Raw genomic sequence first — 21,762 nt, 5'->3', positions numbered from 1 at the left:
ACACGGGGGGGACACTGGGGGGGACACCGGGGGGGACACTGTGGGGGACACTGTGGGGGACACTGTGGGGGACACCGGGGGACACAGCGGGGCAGGGGGGGCCAGGCCCCCCTCGCAGAGCCAAGCGGCGGCCGGGCGAGCAGCAGCGACGGGCGGAGCAGCCAGAGCGTCCCTGTCCCCAAGCCCCTGGCACACGGAGCGGGTGACACCCCAGAGCCCGTGGTGACACCCCCAGTGGTGGGGGCGGGACACCGGCCCCCATGGTCAGGGCCTGGGGTGGCCCGCGGGCGAGCAGCGGAGCAGCCAGAGCGTCCCTGTCCCCCCGCTGTCCCCAGCCCCCAGCGCAGCCCAGGCGGCCCCAACAGCCACCACCCCCAAAGCAGCGGGGGCTGGGGGTGACACGGCGCCTGGGGACGCCCGCTGTCCCCTCACCTGGGTGTCGGCGGGCAGGCGCGGCATGGAGGCGGCGCGGCCGTGTCCCTCCATGGGCAGGTGGTCGCTGTCCGAGTAGCCGTCCCTGGCCATGTCCCGCAGCTCCACCAGCTGGGGACGGGGACATGGGGACACTGGGGGGACGCTGAGCCGCGGGGGACACGGGGACACTGGGGACACTGGGGACACTGAGCCACGGGGGACACTGGGACACAGTGGAGCACAGGGGACACTGGGGACACCGAGGCACTGGGGACACTGAGCGGTGGGGGACACTGGGAGGACACTGGGGCACTAGGGACACCGAGGCACTGGGGCGATGCTGGGGACACCGAGTTGTGGGGGACACTGAGGCACGGGGGACACTGAGCGGTGGGGGACACTGAGAGGACGCTGGGGCACTAGGGACACCGAGGCACTGGGGGGACACTGGGGACACCGAGCTGCGGGGGACACTGAGGCACGGGGGACACTGAGGCACAGCAGAGTACCAAGCAGAGTTTGGAAGGGGGGACAGACACTGGGGGACATGGGGACACAGGGGCGGATGGAGAAGGGACATGGGGGCTCAGGGGACACGGGGGTCCCGCGGGGCTGGGGGACCCTGGGGTCACAGGGATGGATGGAGAAGGGACATGGGGGGCTCAGGGGACACGGGGGTCCCGCGGGGCTGGGGGACCCTGGCGACGCGGTGTCACGGCCCCTCACCTGGGAGCTGGGGCGGCTGTTGGGGACGTCCCCGGGGGGTCCCCGCTCGGGGCTCCATGTCCCCGTCCTCTGGAACATCTCCTGGGCGCGCTGGGTCACCCAGGACGGGCTCTCCTTCAGGGCCCTGGGGACAGGCGGCTCAGCCCCCGCTGTCCCCGGGGGGACAGGGACGGGGGCACGGGGGACACGGGGGACACGGGGACACTCACAGCCCCGCGCCCGGCTCGGCCGTGGGCGCCGCGTCCGGCGCCGCTGTCCCCTCCTGCGTGGGGGACGGTGGCTCCATGCGCTGGAACATCAGCGGCGTCCGGTTCTGCGGGGACACGGGGGCCGTTGGGGACACGGCGGGGACACCGGGGCGGGGACGGGGATGGGACACGGGGACAAAACAGCTGGGGTGGATGGGGACACTGGAGGGGACAGGGATGGGAGGGGGACACGGGAGGGGACAGGGATGGGAGGGACACGGGGAGGGGACAGGGATGGGAGGGACACGGGGAGGGGACACTGGAGGGGACAGGGATGAGGGTGGGACACGGGGAGGGGACAAGGATGGGGACATGGGAGGGACACGGGGAGGGGACAGGGATGGGCTGGGGACACGGGAGGGACACGGAGAGGGGACAAGGATGGGATGGGAACACTGGAGGGACAGGGGAGGGGACAGGGGTGGGCTGGGGACACGGGAGGGGACAGGGATGGGGTGGGGACACGGGAAGGACACGGGAGGGGACAAGGATAGGATGGGGACATGGGAGGGGACAGGGATGGGGTGGGGACACGGGAGGGGACAGGGATGGGGTGGGGACACGGGAGGGGACAGGGCTGGGCTGGGGACACGGGAGGGGACAGGGATGGGGTGGGGACACGGGAGGGGACAGGGCTGGGCTGGGGACACGGGAGGGACACCGGAGGGGCCAGGGCTGGGCTGGGGACACTGGGGGGCCACAGGAGGGGACAGCGTTGTCCCCACCTGCTCCTCCCGCATGGCCTGCAGCTTCTTGGCCTTGCTCTGCCGGTAGTACTCCATGATCATCATGGCGGCGTAGATCTTCCCCACCGTCAGGTCGGTGGCTGCGGGGACACGGGGCGGTGAGGGGGACACGGGGACAGCGGGCACGGGGGCAGGGGCCGCGCCCTTACACTTGTGGGGGGTGACGAGCAGGTCCAGGTTCTTGGGGGACAGGTTGGGCCAGATGGCCACCATCTCCTTGCGCAGCTCCGCGTCCATCTGCTGCTTGTCCGCCCCCCCTGCGCAGGGACGGCTCAGCCCGGGCTGTCCCGAGGGGACGCTGGGGACACCTGGGGACACTGCCACCCGGGACACTGCCACCCGGGACACTGCCACCCGGGACACTGCCAGCCCGGGACACCTGGGGACGCTGCCACCCGGGACACTGCCACCCGGGACACTGCCACCCGGGACACCTGGGGACACTGCCACCCGGGACACTGCCACCCGGGACACTGCCACCCGGGACACCTGGGGACACCTGGGGACACTGCCACCCGGGACACTGCCACCCGGGACACTGCCACCCGGGACACCTGGGGACACTGCCACCCGGGACACTGCCACCCGGGACACTGCCACCCGGGACACCTGGGGACACTGCCACCCGGGACACTGCCACCCGGGACACTGCCACCCGGGACACCTGGGGACACCTGGGGACACTGCCACCCGGGACACCTGGGGACACCTGGGGACACTGCCAGTCCGGGACACCTGGGGACACCTGGGGACACTGCCACCCCTGGGGACACTGCCACCCGGGCACACCCAGAGACACCTGGGGACACTGCCAGCCCTGGGGACACTGCCACCCGGGACACCTGGGGACACCCAGAGACACCTGGGGACACTGCCAGCCCTGGGGACACTGCCACCCCAGGACACCCGGGGACACCTGGGGACACCCGGGGACACTGCCAGCCCTGGGACACTGCCACCCGGGACACCCGGGGACACGTGGGGACACTGCCACCCCTGGGGACACCTGGGGACACCTGGGGACACTGCCACCCCTGGGGACACTGCCACCTTGGGACACCTGTCCCCCGGTGTCCCCTGTCCCCCTTTTCCCCCCTCCCTGGGCTCCCAGTTCCTGTCCCTGCACCCTGAGGGACCCCATCCCTGTCCTTGTCACCTAAGGGACCCTTTCCCCATCCCTCCAGTGTCCCTGTCCCCCTGGTGTCCCCGTCCTTGTCCCCATCCCTCCGGTGTCCCTGTCCCCCCAGCGTCCCTGTCCCTTTGGGGTCCCTGGGCCCCCCCTCTAAGTCTCCATCCTTGTCCCCAACCTCTCCGTGTCCCTGTCCCCCCAAGACCCCATCCCCTTCCCCTTGAGGCCACCACAGCCCCTCCTGCTGGTGTCCCCATGTCCCCCGCAGTGTCCCTGTGTCCCCCCGATGTTCCCATGTCCCCCCGTGTCCCCCCGTGTGCCCCTATGTCCCCCTGTGCCCCCCGTGTCCCCGTGTGGCCCCATGTCCCCCTGTGCCCTCATGTCCCCATGTGTCCCCATGTCCTCCCTGTGTCCCAGTGTTCCCCCGTGTCCCTGTGTCCCCTCTATGCCCTCCATGTCCCCGTGTCCCCCCTGTGCCCTCCGTGTCCCCGTGTGCCCCCATGTCCCCCTGTGTCCTCATGTCCCCCCTGTGTCCCTGTGTTCCCGTGTCCCACCGTGTCCCCGTGTCCCCCCCGTGTCCCTGTGTCCCCCTCGTGCCCCCGTGCCCCCTGTGTCCCGTGTCCCCCCTGTGCCCCGCCGTGCCCCCGTGCCCGATGTCCCCCGTGTCCCATGTCCCCCGTGTTCCATGTCCCCCCGTGCCCCGCCGTGTCCCCTGTATCCCCTGTCCCCCGTGTCCCATGTCCCCCCGTGCCTCGCTGTGCCCCGCCGTGTCCCCCGTGTCCCCTGTCCCCGTGTCCCATGTCCCCCGTGCCCCCGTGTCCCCTGTCCCCGTGTCCCCTGTCCCCGTGTCCCATGTCCCCCGTGCCCGCCGTGTCCCCCGTGCCCCCGTGTCCCCTGTCCCCGTGTCCCCTGTCCCCGTGTCCCCTGTCCCCGTGTCCCCGCGGCCGTGCCTTTGGCGATCTTGATGTCGAGCGCGGTGCGGATCAGCGCCATGAGGGTGGAGTTGAAGTGCACGGTGTTGTCGTCCGCCACGGGCAGGTCCATGCGGAGCAGCCGCTGCGGGCCAGGGGGCGTCACCGGGCCCCCACCGGGCCCCGGACCCCGACCCGGACCCCAGCCCGGACCCCAACCCGGACCCCGACCCGGACCCCAGCCCGGACCCCAACCTGGACCCCAACCCGGACCCCAGCCCGGACCCCAACCCGGACCCCGACCCGGACCCCAGCCCGGACCCCAACCTGGACCCCAACCCGGACCCCAACCCGGACCCCAACCCGGACCCCAGCCCGGACCCCAACCTGGACCCCGACCCGGACCCCAGCCCGGACCCCAACCTGGACCCCAACCCGGACCCCGACCCGGACCCCGACCCGGACCCCAGCCCGGACCCCGACCCGGACCCCAGCCCGGACCCCGACCCGGACCCCAACCCGGACCCCAACCCGGACCCCGACCCGGACCCCAACCCGGACCCCAACCCGGACCCCGACCCGGACCCCAGCCCGGACCCCAACCTGGACCCCAACCCGGACCCCGACCCGGACCCCAGCCCGGACCCCGATCCAGACCCCAGCCCGGACCCCGACCCGGACCCCGACCCGGACCCCAACCCGGACCCCGACCCGGACCCCAGCCCGGACCCCAACCCGGACCCCAGCCCGGACCCCAGCCCGGACCCCAACCTGGACCCCAACCCGAACCCCAACCCGGACCCCGACCCGGACCCCAGCCCGGACCCCGATCCAGACCCCAGCCCGGACCCCGACCCGGACCCCAGCCCGGACCCCAACCCGGACCCCGACCTGGACCCCGACCCGGACCCCAACCCCAACACCCAGCCCGGGCCCCCCCAACCCAGACCTGAACACCCAGCCCCGACCCAGACCCCAACCCGGACCCCAGTCCGGACCCCAACCCGGACCCCAGCCCGGACCCCAACCTGGACCCCAACCCGGACCCCAACCCGGACCCCGACCCGGACCCCAGCCCGGACCCCGATCCAGACCCCAGCCCGGACCCCGACCCGGACCCCGACCCGGACCCCGACCCGGACCCCAACCTGGACCCCGACCCGGACCCCAGCCCGGACCCCAACCCGGACCCCAGCCCGGACCCCAGCCCGGACCCCGACCCGGACCCCAACCTGGACCCCAACCCGGACCCCAACCCGGACCCCGACCCGGACCCCAGCCCGGACCCCGATCCAGACCCCAGCCCGGACCCCAACCCGGACCCCGACCTGGACCCCGACCCGGACCCCAGCCCGGACCCCGATCCAGACCCCAGCCCGGACCCCAACCCGGACCCCGACCTGGACCCCGACCCGGACCCCAGCCCGGACCCCGACCCGGACCCCAACCTGGACCCCAACCCGGACCCCAGCCCGGACCCCGACCCGGACCCCAGCCCGGACCCCAACCCGGACCCCGACCTGGACCCCGACCCGGACCCCAACCCCAACACCCAGCCCGGGCCCCCCCAACCCAGACCTGAACACCCAGCCCCGACCCAGACCCCAACCCGGACCCCAGTCCGGACCCCAACCCGGACCCCAGCCCGGACCCCGACCCAGACCCCAACCCCAACACCCAGCCCGGGCCCCCCCAACCCCAACCCGGACCTGAACACCCAGCCCCGACTCGGACCCCAACCTGGACCCCCCCCAACCGGGACCCCGGCCCCGACCCGGACCCCAACCCAGACCCCAACCCGGACCCCCCCAACCGGGACCCCGGCCCCGACCCGGACCCCAACCCCAACACCCAACCCAGGACCCCCCCAACCCCAACCCGACCCGAACACCCAACCCCGACCCGGACCCCAACCCAGACCCCAACCTGGACCCCGACCCGGACCCCAACCCCAACACCCAGCCCAGGACCCCCCAACCCAAACCTGAACCTGAACACCCAGCCCCGACCCGGACCCCAACCCAGACCCCAACCTGGACCCCGCCAACCCCAACCCGAACCTGAACACCCAGTCCCAACCCGGACCCCAACTGGGACCCCACTAACCGGGACCCCCACCCCAACCCGGACCCCAACCCAGACCCCCCCCAACCGGGACCCCCACCCCAACCCGGACCCCCCAGCTGGGACCCCAACCCAGACCCCAACCCGGCCCCCCCCAACCCGAACCCCCATCCCCAACCCATACTCCCCATCCCGGCCCCCCTGAACCCGAACCCCCCTCCCGAACCCGGACCCCCATACCCAACCTAGCCCCCCAATACCCAACCTGGACGCCCCAACCCAGCCCCCCAATACCCAACCCGAACCCCCCATTCCCAACCCAGCCCCCCCCATACCCAACCCAGCCCCCCAATACCCAACCCGAACCCCCCATTCCCAACCCAGCCCCCCAATACCCAACCCGAACCCCCCATTCCCAACCCGGCCCCCCCCGCCTTCTCCCCAGGCCGCGACCCCCCCGTATTTTTGGGGGGGGGCACGGCCAAGCGGGACCCCGGTGTCCGGGCGGGCAGCACAAGCAGCACATGCAGCGGGGGGGGTCTCGGGGCTGGGGGGGCACCGGGGGGGTCTCGGGGTGCAAAGCGGCATTCGCGGGGTGGGGGGGGCAGGGGGACGTGCCTGATTCATGGGGGGGGGAGCGATGAGTTGGCCGGGACTCAGCCCCATGGGTCCCAATGACCCCCCCCCAGCTCCCAGTGCCGAGCGGGTGGCAGGGGGTGCCCCCCCCGAAAAAAAGAAGGGGACCCCCCCCATGCAGCGCCCCCCCCATGCAGCGCCCCCCATGCACCCCCCATGCACCCCCCATGCACCCCCCATGCAGCCGAGCGGGAGCGATGGGGAAACTGAGCCGCGGGGTCCCCGTGCGCCCCCCCCGGTATCCGTGCCCCCCCATCTCACGATGCAGCCGAACCCCCGGCGGGGGGGGCGGGGACCGTGCAGCAGCGGGGGGGCCGGGGGGCTCACTGGGGGGGGATGGGGGGAAATGGGGGGGGGCAAAGGGGGCGACCCCCGGGGGGGCCTAAAAATGGGCAGCGCTGGGCGAGGTGGCCGCGAACCCCAGTTTTTGGGGGGGTCTGAGCCCGGGGAGTCCCCAGATAGGCGGTTTGGGGGGGGGGGGGGGTGTCTAAGCCCAATGGGCACCCTGAATAGGGGTTTGGGGGGGGGGTTCGAGCCCCGAGGGGGTCCCCAAATAGTGGTTTTGGGGGGGGTTTTGAGGGGCTCTCTGAGCCCTATGGGGACCCCAAATAGTGGTTTTTTGGGGGGGGTTTTGGGGGGCTCTCTGAGCCCTATGGGGACCCCAAATGGGGTTTGGGGAGGGGGGGGTTTGTCCCCCGGGGGGTCCCCAAATTATGGGTTTTTTATGGGGGGGGGGGGTCTGAGCCCAATGGGGACCCAAAATAGGGGTTTTTGGGGTGCCTGCCTGAACTCGGGGGGGGGGGGGGTCCCACAGGTAGTGGTTTTGGGGGGGGTGCCTTGACCCAATGGGGACCCCAAACAGGGGTTTTGGGGGGGGTCCCCAGGGTTTTTTTGGGGGAATCCCCGTGGCTTTTTGGGGGTTCCCCATGCGATTTTGGGGGGGCCCCAAGGCTTTCCGGGGGGTCCCCAGGGTTTCTTTGGGGGTCCCCATGGGATTTTGGGGGGGCCCCAAGGCTTTCCGGGGGGTCCCGCGGGGTCCGTCCCGCGCAGCCGGGGGGGGCGGGGTCCCGCTCTTCCCTGGCCCGTGGGGGGGGCAGCGGGGCCGCAGAAAAACAGCGAAAAACCAGCAAAACACCGGCAAAAAGCCCAAAAAAACCACAACGGAACCAACGCGGGGGGCGGGGGGGCGGGGGGGGGGGGGGGGGGTGTTCTACCTTATAGGCCACGCGGGGGGGGCAGCGCGCGCCCAGGCCCAGCGGCGGGGACAAGTGCCGCAGCATTTCGGACATGGCCGGCAGCGGCAGGCGCCCCCTGGCGGCGACACGGGGACGGCGTGGGGACAGCACGGGGACAGCGAGGGGACAGCGTGGGGACAGCGTGGGGACAGCGTGGGGACAGCGTGGGGACACACGGGACAGCGAGGGGACACGGGGACGGCGTGGGGACAGCGAGGGGACAGCGTGGGGACAGCGTGGGGACACACGGGACAGTGAGGGGACAGCGAGGGGACACACGGGACAGCGTGGGGACAGCGTGGGGACAGCGTGGGGACACATGGGACAGCATGGGGACACGGGGACAGCGTGGGGACACATGGGGACAGCGAGGGGATAGTGTGGGGACACACAGGGCAGCGTGGGGACATGGGATACGGGGACAGCGTGGGGACACACGGGACAGTGAGGGGACACATGAGACAGCATGGGGACAGCATGGGGACACATGGGGACAGCATGGGGACACATGGGGACAGCGTGGGGACACATGGGGACAGCGTGGGGACACACGGGACAGCATGGGGACACACGGGACAGCGTGGGGACACAGGGACGGCGCGGGGACACACAGGACAGCATGGGGACATGGGATACGGGGACAGCGTGGGGACACACGGGACAGTGAGGGGACACGGGGACGGCGTGGGGACAGCATGGGGACACGGGGACGGCATGGGGACACAGGACACGGGACACCACGGGGACACACAGGACACCACGGGGACACATGGGCACGGAATGGCGTGGGGACATGAGGACACACAGGACACCATGGGGACATGGGGATGGCGTGGGGACACATGGGACAGTGTGGGGACATGGGGACAAACGGGACAGTGTGGGGACAGCGTGGGGACACGCGGGACACCATGGGGACACATGAGACATCATGGGGACACGAGGACACGGGGACGACGTGGGGACACATGGGACACACGGGACACCATGGGGACACAGGGACAGCGTGGGGACACACAGGACAGCGACGGGACACATGGGACACCATGGGGAGATGGGGATGGTGTGGGGACATGGGGACACACGGGACACCACGGGGACACACAGGACACCATGGGGACATGGAGATGGCGTGGGGACATGGGGACACACGGGACACCATGGGGACACACAGGACACCATGGGGACACACAGGACAGCGTGGGGACACACAGGACACCATGGGGACATGGAGATGGCGTGGGGACATGGGGACACACGGGACACCATGGGGACACACAGGACACCATGGGGACACACAGGACAGCGTGGGGACACACAGGACACCATGGGGACACGGGACGGCGTGGGGATGGCGTGGGGACACGGGACAGTGTGGGGACACGGGACAGCATGGGGACACAGGACAGCGTGGGGACACGGGACAGTGTGGGGACACAGGACAGCATGGGGACACGGGGACAGCGTGGGGACACAGGACAGCGTGGGGACACGGGGACAGCGTGGGGACACGGGGACAGCGTGGGGACACAGGGACAGCATGGGGACACGGGACAGTGTGGGGACACAGGACAGCATGGGGACACGGGGACAGCGTGGGGACACAGGACAGTGTGGGGACACGGGACAGCGTGGGGACACAGGGACAGTGTGGGGACACGGGACAGTGTGGGGACACAGGACAGCATGGGGACACGGGGACAGCGTGGGGACACAGGACAGCGTGGGGACACGGGGACAGCGTGGGGACACAGGGACAGTGTGGGGACACAGGGACAGCGTGGGGACACAGGAATTGGAGAAAATGGGGAAAAATGGAGGAAAAATGGACAGGAAATGGACAGAAATGGAGAGGAAATGGACAGGAAGAGGGCAGGAAATGGACCGAAATTGAGAGGAAATGGGCAGGAAATGCACAGAAATGGGCAGGAAAAGGGTAGGAAATGGGCAGGAAAAGGGTAGGAAATGGACAGAAGTGGGCAGGAAAAGGGCAGGAAATGGACAGGAAATGGACAAGAGAAGGACAGAAATGGACACAGAATGGACAGAAATGGACACAAAATGGGCAGGAAATGGACAGGAAATGGGTAGGAAATGGGCAGGAAATGGACAGAAATGGGCAGAAAATGGACAGAAAATGGGCAGGAAATGGGCAGGAAATGGACAGAAATGGGCAGGAAATGGACAGAAAATGGGCAGGAAATGGGCAGGAAATGGACAGAAAATGCGCAGGAAATGGGCAGGAAATGGACAGAAAATGGACAGGAAATGGACAGAAAATGGGCAGGAATGGGCAGGAAATGGACAGGAAATGGGCAGGAAATGGACAGGAAATGGGCAGGAAACGGACAGGAAACGGGCAGGAAACGGACAGGAAATGGTGCGAGACGCCGGCAAGCGGAGGAAAAACAGAAGAACAAGAACCAGGAAATAAATGGGGGAATTGGAAGAAGAACCAGGAAATAAATGCGGGAAGTTTCCGGCTCCGGCCCCCGAGGAGGAGGGGGGGGGAAGGCCCATGCAGCCCCGGGGGCGGGGGCTCCATGCAGCCCCGGGGCCGTGTCTGGACGTATAGATATATATATGGATATGTGGATGCGCATCCGGGGCAATATCCTATATATATGGTGCTGCAAGCGCCGTTCGCGCATCCCGGGCCGGGGGGGTCCAAACCTTGCAGGCCACCCTATGGGGGCATTTCTTGCCCAGGCCCAGGGGGGGCGAGATTACGCGCAATAAACTGTACATGTCCTTATAGTGAATGCGGCCGCTGCAAGAGAAACACCCGGGTTAGCGGGGGGGACTGGGCGGGGGGGCTGCGGAACAGGGACGGGGGACTGGGGAGACTGGGGATGGAGGCTGGGGGGACTGGGGAGACTGGGGAGACTGGGGATGGAGGCTGGGGAGACTGGGGATGGAGGCTGGGGGGACTGGGGAGACTGGGGATGGAGGCTGGGGAGACTGGGGATGGAGGCTGGGGAGACTGGGGAGACTGGGGATGGAGACTGGGGAGACTGGGGAGACTGGGGATGGAGGCTGGGGAGACTGGGGAGACTGGGGATGGAGGCTGGGGAGACTGGGGATGGAGGCTGGGGAGACTGGGGATGGAGGCTGGGGAGACTGGGGAGACTGGGGATGGAGGCTGGGGAGACTGGGGAGACTGGGGATGGAGACTGGGGGGACTGGGGATGGAGACTGGGAGACTGGGGAAACTGGGGATGGAGGCTGGGGGGACTGGGGAGACTGAGGCACAGGGACTGGGGGGACTGGGGAGACTGAGGCACAGGGACTGGGGGGACTGGGGAGACTGGGGATGGAGACTGGGGAGACTGGGGATGGATACTGGGGATGGAGGCTGGGGAGACTGGGGAAACTGGGGAAACTGGGGAATGGAGACTGGGGAGACTGAGGCACGGGGACTGGGGGGACTGGAGCACAGGGACTGGGGAGACTGGGGAAACTGGGGATGGAGGTTGGGGAGACTGGGGATGGAGACTGGGGAAACTGGGGAAACTGGGGCATGGGGACTGGGGGGGACTGGGGGGACTGGGGAATGGAGACTGGGGGGAACTGGGGAAACTGGGCATGGAGCCTGGTGCGGGCAGGAAGGGGCTGGGGGTGGGGGGTGGGACCCCCCGTGCTGAGCTCGGTTTGATGTCACTTGTGGGTGACACAGCGGGGAGGGGGGGAAGAGTTGGAGCCCCCCCGCCCCACAGCTATCCCAGCATGGACCAGTATGGACCAGTATGGAGCAGTATGGGAGGTGGCAAAGCAGCGGGGACACCCCAAGAGCCCCCCCGGGACATGGGGGGGACACGGGAGGGACACCCTGGGACATGGGGGGGACACCCTGGGACATGGGGGGGACACCCTGGGACATGGGGGGGACACAGCAGAGCCCCCCGGGACATGGGGGGACACCCTGGGACATGGGGGGACACCCTGGGACATTGTGGGGACACCCTGGGACATGTGGGGACACCCTGGGACATGGGGGGACACCCTGGGACATTGTGGGGACACCCTGGGACATGTGGGGACACCCTGGGACATGGGGGGACACAGCAGAGCCCCCCGGGACATGGGGGGACACCCTGGGACATGTGGGGACACCCTGGGACATGGGGGGACACAGCAGAGCCCCCCGGGACATGGGGGGGACACCCTGGGACATGGGGGGACACCCTGGGACATGGGGGGACACAGCAGAGCCCCCGGGACATGGGGGGACACCCTGGGACATGGGGGGACACCCCGGCCACAGCAGAGCCCCCCGGGACATGGGGGGACACCCTGGGACATGGGGGGACACCCTGGGACATGGGGGGACACCCCGGCCACAGCAGAGCCCCCCACCCCGGGACACCCGGCTGGACCCCCCGGGGGGCAAGAGGGAGAATCCGGCACCGAGCACCTACAGCCGAGAGAGGAGGCGTTAACGGGCACGGCGGGGGGCGGCCCCCCCACGGCTGCGTGGGGACGGGGACACCCGGGGGGCAGAGCCGGGGACACCCCGGGGGACAGAGCCGGGGACACCTCTCTGGGGGGGGCAGAACCAGGGGACACCCCGGGGGGGGACACCTGTCTGGGGGGGGGTCAGAGTTGGGGACACCCCTTGGTGGGGGGACATCCAGGGGACCCCCCTGGGGGACACTGAGGGGACACCTGTCTGGGGGGGGGGGACACCCAGGGGACACCTGTCTGGGGGGGGGGCAGAACCAGGGGACACCCCATGCAGGGGGACCCAGAGCCAGGGGACACCTGCCTGGGGGGGACACCACTTGGGGTGGGGGGGACATCCATGGGACCCCCCCCGGGGGACACCGCCGGGGTGCCACCAGTTCCACGGCCCCCAGGGGACAAGGGGGGGGGCCCTTGGGGCCCTGCTGTGCCCCCCAGACCCCACCGGGTTGCTTTATTTCGGGGGGGGGGCACAGTCCGATCAGCCGCGTCCCCTGGGAGCCGCCGCGCCGAGAGGGACCCAGGCGTCCGGGGCGGCCGCTGCCCCCTCCATCACCCTCCCCTCACTCGGGGGGGGCGGGGGGCTGTCTGGGGGGGGGTCCTTTATTGGGGGGGGTCCTTTTTGGGGGGGGGTCCTTTTGGGGGGGGGTCCTTACCAAGCGGCGGGGTCGTACTCGGCCCAGACGCGCACGTACTCGTCCAGGTGGTGGGGGCCCAGGATGGAGGAGTCGCGCGTCAGGTACTCGAAGTTGTCCATGATGACGGCCACGAACAGGTTCAGCATCTGGGGGGGACACCTCAGCGCCCGCCCCGGCGTCCCCAAGCTGTCCCCGGGGTCCCCGGGGTCCCCCTCACCAGGAAGGAGCAGAGGAAGATGAAGGACACGAAGTAGAAGTAGGCGAACTCGTTGCCGCACTCGTCCTCCTTGATGCCCGAGTTCTGGTCACAGGGCTTCCCGCTCAGGCACGACAGCATGATCTCGTGCCACGCCTCGCCGGTGGCACTCCTGGGGACATGGGGACATCATGGGGTGACATGGGACATGGGACATGGGACACAGCATGATCTCGTGCCACGCCTCGCCGGTGGCGCTCCTGGGGACATGGGGACATCATGGGGTGACATGGGACATGGGACATGGGACACAGCATGATCTCGTGCCACGCCTCGCCGGTGGCACTCCTGGGGACATGGGGACATCATGGGGTGACATGGGACATGGGACATGGGACACAGCATGATCTCGTGCCACGCCTCGCCGGTGGCGCTCCTGGGGACATCAGGTGACATGGGGACATCATGGGGTGACATGGGACATGGGACATGGGACACAGCATGATCTCATGCCACGCCTCGCCGGTGGCGCTCCTGGGGACATGGGGACATCATGGGGTGACATGGGGTGACATGGGACATGGGACATGGGACACAGCATGATCTCGTGCCACGCCTCGCCGGTGGCGCTCCTGGGGACATCAGGTGACATGGGGACATCATGGGGTGACATGGGACATGGGACATGGGACACAGCATGATCTCATGCCACGCCTCGCCGGTGGCGCTCCTGGGGACATGGGGACATCATGGGGTGACATGGGGTGACATGGGACATGGGACATGGGACACAGCATGATCTCGTGCCACGCCTCGCCGGTGGCGCTCCTGGGGACATCAGGTGACATGGGGACATCATGGGGTGACATGGGACATGGGACATGGGACACAGCATGATCTCATGCCACGCCTCGCCGGTGGCGCTCCTGGGGACATGGGGACATCATGGGGTGACATGGGGTGACATGGGACATGGGACATGGGACACAGCATGATCTCGTGCCACGCCTCGCCGGTGGCGCTCCTGGGGACATGGGGACATCATGGGGTGACATGGGACATGGGACATGGGACACAGCATGATCTCGTGCCACGCCTCGCCGGTGGCGCTCCTGGGGACATCATGGGGTGACATGGGACATGGGACACAGCATGATCTCGTGCCACGCCTCGCCGGTGGCGCTCCTGGGGACATCATGGGGTGACATGGGACATGGGACACAGCATGATCTCGTGCCACGCCTCGCCGGTGGCGCTCCTGGGGACATCAGGTGACATGGGGACATCATGGGGTGACATGGGACATGGGACATGGGACACAGCATGATCTCGTGCCACGCCTCGCCGGTGGCGCTCCTGGGGACATCAGGTGACATGGGGACATCATGGGGTGACATGGGACATCATGGGGTGACATGGGACATGGGACATGGGACACAGCATGATCTCGTGCCACGCCTCGCCGGTGGCGCTCCTGGGGACATCATGGGGTGACATGGGGTGACATGGGACATGGGACATGGGACACAGCATGATCTCGTGCCACACCTCACCGGTGGCGCTCCTGGGGACATCACGGGGTGACATGGGACATGGGACATGGGACACAGCATGATCTCGTGCCACGCCTCGCCGGTGGCACTCCTGGGGACATCATGGGGTGACATGGGACATGGGACATGGGACACAGCATGATCTCATGCCACGCCTCGCCGGTGGCGCTCCTGGGACGTGGGGTGAGATGGGGTGAGATGGGGTGAGATGGGGTGACTGACATGGGGTGACACGGGGTGACACGGGGTGACACGGGGGACACGGGGACACGGGGCCGGGGGACACGGGCGCTCACCGGAAGAGCAGCATGAGCGCCTGGAAGAAGGTGCGGAAGTTGTTGTGCTGCGTTATGGCCGACTCGTCGTCCTCCTCCTCGATGCCGATGTTCCCGAACACCTGCGGCGGCGGCTCAGGGCTCCGCGCACACCGGGACACGGGGACGCGGGGGACGCGGGGACACGGGGACATGGGGGACAGCAGGGGACACGGGGGACAGCAGGGGACACGGGGACACGGGGGACACGGGGACACGGGGGACACAGGGACATGGGGGACACGGGGACATGGGGGACATGGGGGGACAGCAGGGGACATGGTGACATGGGGGACACAGGGACATGGGGGACATGGGGACACGGAGGACAGCAGGGGACACGGGGACATGGAGGACACAGGGGACATGGGGACATGGGGGACACAGGGGACACGGGGACGTGGGGGACACAGGGGACATGGGGACACGGGGACGTGGGGACATGGGGGACACGGGGACATGGGGACAGCAGGGGACATGGGGGACATGGGGACACGGAGGACAGCAGGGGACACGGGGACATGGAGGACACAGGGGACATGGGGACATGGGGGACACAGGGACATGGGGACAACAGGGGACATGGGGGACATGGGGACACGGAGGACAGCAGGGGACATGGGGACATGGGGGACACAGGGGACATGGGGACATGGGGGGACATGGGGGGACACAGGGACAGAGGGAGATGGGGAATCCAGGGGACACGGTGACATGGGGGACACGGAGGACACAGGGGACACGGGGACATGGGGGACATGGGGACATGGGGGACATGGGGGACACAGGGGCATGGAGACACGGGGACATGGGGGACACAGGGGGACATGGGGACATGGGGGACACAGGGGGAGATGGGGGACATCAGGGGACATGGGGGACAGCAGGGGCATGGGGACACAGGGGACAGCGAGGGGCCGCAGTGGCTCAGGGGACACAGGGGACATGGGGGGACACGGGAGGACAGCAAGGGACATGGGGTACATGGGGGACACGGGGGGACAGCGAGGGACCGTGGTGGGTCAGGGGCTGGGAGGACGGGGGGGACATGGCGGTGACACAGAGGGACACGGGGGGGACACGGGGGGGACACGGGGGGGACACAGGGGGGACACGGGGGGGACATGGGGGGGACATGGCGGGGACAGGGGGGGACACGGGGGGGACACGGGGGGGACACGGGGGGGACACGGGGGGACACGTTGGGGACATGGGGGGGACAGGGGGGGTCCCGGGGGGGTCTCACCTGCATGCCGATGATGGCGTAGATGAAGAAGAGCATGGCGATGAGCAGGCACACGTAGGGCAGCGCCTGGGGACAGGGGGACGGTGACACCGCGCGGGGGGACACGCGGCCCGGGGGGGTCCAGGGGGGCCCGGGGGGGCCCGGGGGGGTCCGGGGGGTCCGGGGGTCCGGGGGGGTCCGGGGGCTCCAGCACCTTGAAGGACTGCACGAAGGTCCAGAGCAGGATGCGGATGGTGTAGCCCTGGCGCAGCAGCTTGATGAGGCGGGCGGCGCGGAACAGGCGCAGGAAGCTCAGGTTGATGAAGTTGTTCTGGGGGGGGTCATGGGGGGTGAGGGGGGGCCCTGTCACCGGGGGGGTCATGGGGGGTGAGGGGGGGCCCTGTCACCGGGGGGGTCATGGGGGGTGAGGGGGGGCCCTGTCACCGGGGGGGGTCATGGGGGGTGAGGGGGGGCCCTGTCACCGGGGGGGTCATGGGGGGTGAGGGGGGGCCCTGTCACCGGGGGGGGTCATGGGGGGTGAGGGGGGGCCCTGTCACCGGGGGGGTCATGGGGGGTGAGGGGGGGCCCTGTCACCGGGGGGGGTCATGGGGGGTGAGGGGGGGCCCTGTCACCGGGGGATGGGGGGGTCATGGGGGGTGAGGGGGGGCCCTGTCACCGGGGGGGGTCATGGGGGGTGAGGGGGGGCCCTGTCACCGGGGGGGGTCATGGGGGGTGAGGGGGGGCCCTGTCACCGGGGGGGTTCATGGGGGGTGAGGGGGGGCCCTGTCACCGGGGGGGGTCATGGGGGGTGAGGGGGGGCCCTGTCACCGGGGGGGGTCATGGGGGGTGAGGGGGGGCCCTGTCACCGGGGGGGGTCATGGGGGGTGAGGGGGGGCCCTGTCACCGGGGGGGTCATGGGGGGTGAGGGGGGGCCCTGTCACCGGGGGGGGTCATGGGGGGTGAGGGGGGGCCCTGTCACCGGGGGGGTCATGGGGGGTGAGGGGGGGCCCTGTCATCGGGGGGGGTCATGGAGGGTGAGGGGGGGCCCTGTCACCGGGGGGGGTCATGGGGGGTGAGGGGGGGCCCTGTCATCGGGGGGGGTCATGGGGGGTGAGGGGGGGCCCTGTCACCGGGGGGGTCACGGGGGGTGAGGGGGGGCCCTGTCATCGGGGGGGGTCATGGGGGGTGAGGGGGGGCCCTGTCACCGGGGGATGGGGGGGACACGGGGGGTGAGGGGGGGCCCTGTCACCGGGGGGGGTCATGGGGGGTGAGGGGGGGGCCTGTCACCGGGGGATGGGGGGGACACGGGGGGTGAGGGGGGGCCCTGTCACCGGGGGATGGGGGGGACACGGGGGTGAGGGGGGGGCCCTGTCACCGGGGGAGGGGACACGGGGTGGGACACGGGGGACTGGGGACGGGGGGGGACAGGGCGGGGGCCTGGGGGGTGAGCGGGACGGTCCCTGTCACCACGGGGATGGGGGGGGGACGGTCCCTGTCACTGCGGGGGGACACGGGGGGCCACGGGGGGACACGGGGGGACACGGGGGGGCCGGGGAGACACGGGGGGCCGGGGGGACACGGGGGGCCACGGGGGGCCACGCACCCCGAACTCGGTGACCAGGATGTCCGTGATGCTCCCCAGCACCGTGACGAAGTCAAACACGTTCCAGGCGTCGCGGAAGTAATTCTGTGGGGGACAAGGGACGCGGGGCGCACTCGGGGTCCCCCCGTGTCCCCCGGTGTCCCCTGGGGTCCCCTGAGGTCCCCGGTGTCCCTGCTGTCCCCAGTGTCCCCAGTGTCCCTGGTGTCCCCACTGTCCCCACTGTCCCCTGTGTCCCCAGTGTCCCTGGTGTCCCCGCTGTCCCCTGTGTCCCCCATGTCCGCCTGGTGTCCCTGCTGTCCCCAGTGTCCCCCATGTCCCCCCAGTGTCCCCAGTGTCCCCGGTGTCCCCTGCCATCTCCGCTGTCTGCTGTGGTCCCCAGTCCCCGGTGTCCCCTGCTGTCCCCACTGTCCCCACTATCCCTGCTGTCCCCTGTGGTCCCCAGTCCCTGGTGTCCCCTGCTGTCCCTGCTGTCCCCTGCTGTCCCCACTATCCCTGCTGTCCCCTGTGGTCCCCAGTCCCTGGTGTCCCCTGCTGTCCCTGCTGTCCCCTGCTGTCCCCACTATCCCTGCTGTCCCCTGTGGTCCCCAGTCCCCGGTGTCCCTGCTGTCCCCGTGTCCCCGTGCCCCGTCCCCGCGTACCAGCACGCCGAAGGCCATGATCTTGAGCAGACACTCGAGGGAGAAGAGGGAGGTGAAGACGTTGTTGAACATCTTGAGCACGTTCTCGTAGGCGTCCGACGCGTCGTAGAACTGGGGACAGCGCACAGTGCGCACGGGGACGGCAGGGGACCGGGACGGGGACGGGACGGGGATGGGATGGGATGGGACGGGGATGGGGATGGGATGGGACGGGGATGGGATGGGACGGGGATGGGGACGGGGATGGGGATGGGGATGGGACAGGGACGGGGATGGGACGGGGGTGGGGATGGGACAGGGACAGAGATCGACACAGGGACAGATCCAGGGACATGGGGACAGCTCCAGGGCCACGGGGACAGCTCCAGGGCCACGGGGACAGCTCCAGGGACATGGGGACAGCTCCAGGGACACGGGGACAGCTCCAGGGACATGGGGACAGCTCCAGGGACACTGGGACAGCTCCAGGGACACGGGGACAGCTCCAGGGACATGGGGACAGCTCCAGGGACACAGGGACAACTCCAGGGACACTGGGACAGCTCCAGGGCCAGGGACAGCTCCAGGGACACAGGGACAACTCCAGGGACACTGGGACAGCTCCAGGGACATGGGGACAACTCCAGGGACACGGGGACAACTCCAGGGACACTGGGACAGCTCCAGGGACATGGGGACAACTCCAGGGGCACGGGGACAGCTCCAGGGACACTGGGACAGCTCCAGGGACATGGGGACAGATCACATGGACATGGGGCCAGCTCCAGGGACACAGGGACAGCTCCAGGGCCAGGGACAGATCCAGGGACATGGGGCCAGCTCCAGGGACACTGGGACAGCTCCAGGGACATGGGGACAACTCCAGGGGCACGGGGACAGCTCCAGGGACATGGGGACAGATCACATGGACATGGGGCCAGCTCCAGGGACACAGGGACAGCTCCAGGGCCAGGGGCAGATCCAGGGACATGGGGACAGCTCCAGGGACATGGGGCCAGCTCCAGGGACATGGTGACAGCTCCAGGGACATGGGGCCAGCTCCAGGGTCAGGGACAGCTCCAGGGCCAGGGGCAGATCCAGGGGCATGGGGACAGCTCCAGGGACACGGGGCCAGCTCCAGGGTCAGGGAGAAGCCCCGAGGAGCAAAGGGCCCGGGGGGGCCCGTCCCCAGCGCCGCCCGCCCACCTTCATCATGAGCACGATGGTGTTGAGCGCGATCATGGCCATGATGGTGTACTCGAAGGGCGGGGACACCACGAACTGCCACATGCGGTACTGGAAGCTCTGCCGGTTCTGCGGCATGTGCCGCGTCAGCGGTTTGGCGCTGATGGCGAAGTCGATGCAGGCGCGCTGCGGGGACAGCGCCGCGTCAGCCCCGGGCCACCACCCCCTGCAGCGTCACCCCCGGGTCACCACCCCCCGCAGCGTCACCCCCGGGCCACCACCCCCTGCAGTGTCACCCCCGGGCCACCACCCCCCGCAGTGCCACCCCCGGGCCACCACCCCCTGCAGTGTCACCCCCGGGTCACCACCCCCCGCAGTGCCACCCCCGGGCCACCACCCCCTGCAGTGTCACCCCCGGGTCACCACCCCCCCGCAGCGTCACCCCCGGGTCACCACCCCCCGCAGTGCCACCCCCGGGCCACCACCCCCTGCAGTGCCACCCCCGGGTCACCACCCCCCGCAGCGTCACCCCCGGGTCACCACCCCCCGCAGTGTCACCCCCGGGTCACCACCCCCTGCAGCGTCACCCCCGGGTCACCACCCCCCCGCAGTGTCACCCCCGGGCCACCACCCCCCGCAGTGTCACCCCCGGGTCACCACCCCCCGCAGTGCCACCCCCGGGCCACCACCCCCCCGCAGTGCCACCCCCGGGCCACCACCCCCCCGCAGTGTCACCCCCGGGCCACCACCCCCCGCAGTGTCACCCCCGGGTCACCACCCCCCGCAGTGCCACCCCCGGGCCACCACCCCCTGCAGTGCCACCCCCGGGTCACCACCCCCTGCAGTGCCACCCCCGGGTCACCACCCCCCCGCAGTGCCACCCCCGGGTCACCACCCCCTGCAGTGTCACCCCCGGGCCACCACCCCCCGCAGTGCCACCCCCGGGCCACCACCCCCTGCAGCGCCACCCCCGGGTCACCACCCCCCCGCAGTGTCACCCCCGGGCCACCACCCCCCGCAGCGTCACCCCCGGGCCACCACCCCCTGCAGTGCCACCCCCGGGCCACCACCCCCTGCAGTGCCACCCCCGGGCCACCACCCCCTGCAGTGTCACCCCCGGGTCACCACCCCCCGCAGCGCCACCCCCGGGTCACCACCCCCTGCAGTGCCACCCCCGGGTCACCACCCCCCGCAGTGCCACCCCCGGGTCACCACCCCCTGCAGTGTCACCCCCGGGTCACCACCCCCCGCAGCGTCACCCCCGGGCCACCACCCCCCGCAGCGTCACCCCCGGGTCACCACCCCCCGCAGTGCCACCCCCGGGTCACCACCCCCTGCAGTGTCACCCCCGGGTCACCACCCCCCGCAGCGTCACCCCCGGGCCACCACCCCCCGCAGCGTCACCCCCGGGTCACCACCCCCTGCAGTGCCACCCCCGGGTCACCACCCCCCCGCAGCGTCACCCCCGGGTCACCACCCCCTGCAGTGCCACCCCCGGGTCACCACCCCCCGCAGTGCCACCCCCGGGTCACCACCCCCTGCAGTGCCACCCCCGGGTCACCACCCCCCCGCAGCGTCACCCCCGGGTCACCACCCCCTGCAGTGCCACCCCCGGGTCACCACCCCCCGCAGCGCCACCCCCGGGCCACCACCCCCTGCAGTGCCACCCCCGGGTCACCACCCCCCGCAGCGTCACCCCCGGGTCACCACCCCCTGCAGTGTCACCCCCGGGTCACCACCCCCCGCAGTGTCACCCCCGGGTCGCCATCCCTGGCACAGCGTCACCCCAGGGTCACCACCCCCCCCGAGGGGTCAACACCCCCCCGCAGCGTCACCCCGGGGTCACCACTCCCCCCGCGGG

The 21,762-nt window shown here is 70.2% G+C and overlaps 1 protein-coding gene across 4 annotated transcripts in view; it reads right to left on the bottom strand.

Moving 5' to 3' along the window:
• CACNA1A (calcium voltage-gated channel subunit alpha1 A) overlaps positions 1–21,762 on the bottom strand; it is a 66,549-nt gene that overhangs the window by 5,497 nt on the left and 39,290 nt on the right. For 2 of the 4 annotated variants that reach the window (XM_071800613.1, XM_071800611.1), the window contains exons 29-43: positions 19,923–20,087; positions 18,738–18,848; positions 18,100–18,183; positions 16,711–16,827; positions 16,518–16,583; positions 15,254–15,354; positions 13,426–13,576; positions 13,227–13,354; positions 10,783–10,879; positions 4,214–4,319; positions 2,284–2,391; positions 2,114–2,214; positions 1,350–1,453; positions 1,141–1,264; positions 433–543 (exon numbers count right to left, since the gene is read on the bottom strand). In XM_071800613.1, coding sequence (XP_071656714.1) covers positions 433–543; positions 1,141–1,264; positions 1,350–1,453; positions 2,114–2,214; positions 2,284–2,391; positions 4,214–4,319; positions 10,783–10,879; positions 13,227–13,354; positions 13,426–13,576; positions 15,254–15,354; positions 16,518–16,583; positions 16,711–16,827; positions 18,100–18,183; positions 18,738–18,848; positions 19,923–20,087 — 1,674 coding nt within the window. Of the gene's footprint in view, positions 1–432; positions 544–1,140; positions 1,265–1,349; positions 1,454–2,113; positions 2,215–2,283; positions 2,392–4,213; positions 4,320–10,782; positions 10,880–13,226; positions 13,355–13,425; positions 13,577–15,253; positions 15,355–16,517; positions 16,584–16,710; positions 16,828–18,099; positions 18,184–18,737; positions 18,849–19,922; positions 20,088–21,762 lie in introns of those variants that run through there. The other 2 variants (XM_071800614.1, XM_071800615.1) reach the window with 2 other exon arrangements.

The sequence above is a fragment of the Patagioenas fasciata genome, chromosome 32, assembly GCF_037038585.1.
Source record: "Patagioenas fasciata isolate bPatFas1 chromosome 32, bPatFas1.hap1, whole genome shotgun sequence".
NCBI lineage: Eukaryota > Metazoa > Chordata > Aves > Columbiformes > Columbidae > Patagioenas > Patagioenas fasciata.
This window is presented reverse-complemented; position numbering and strand designations above follow the sequence as displayed.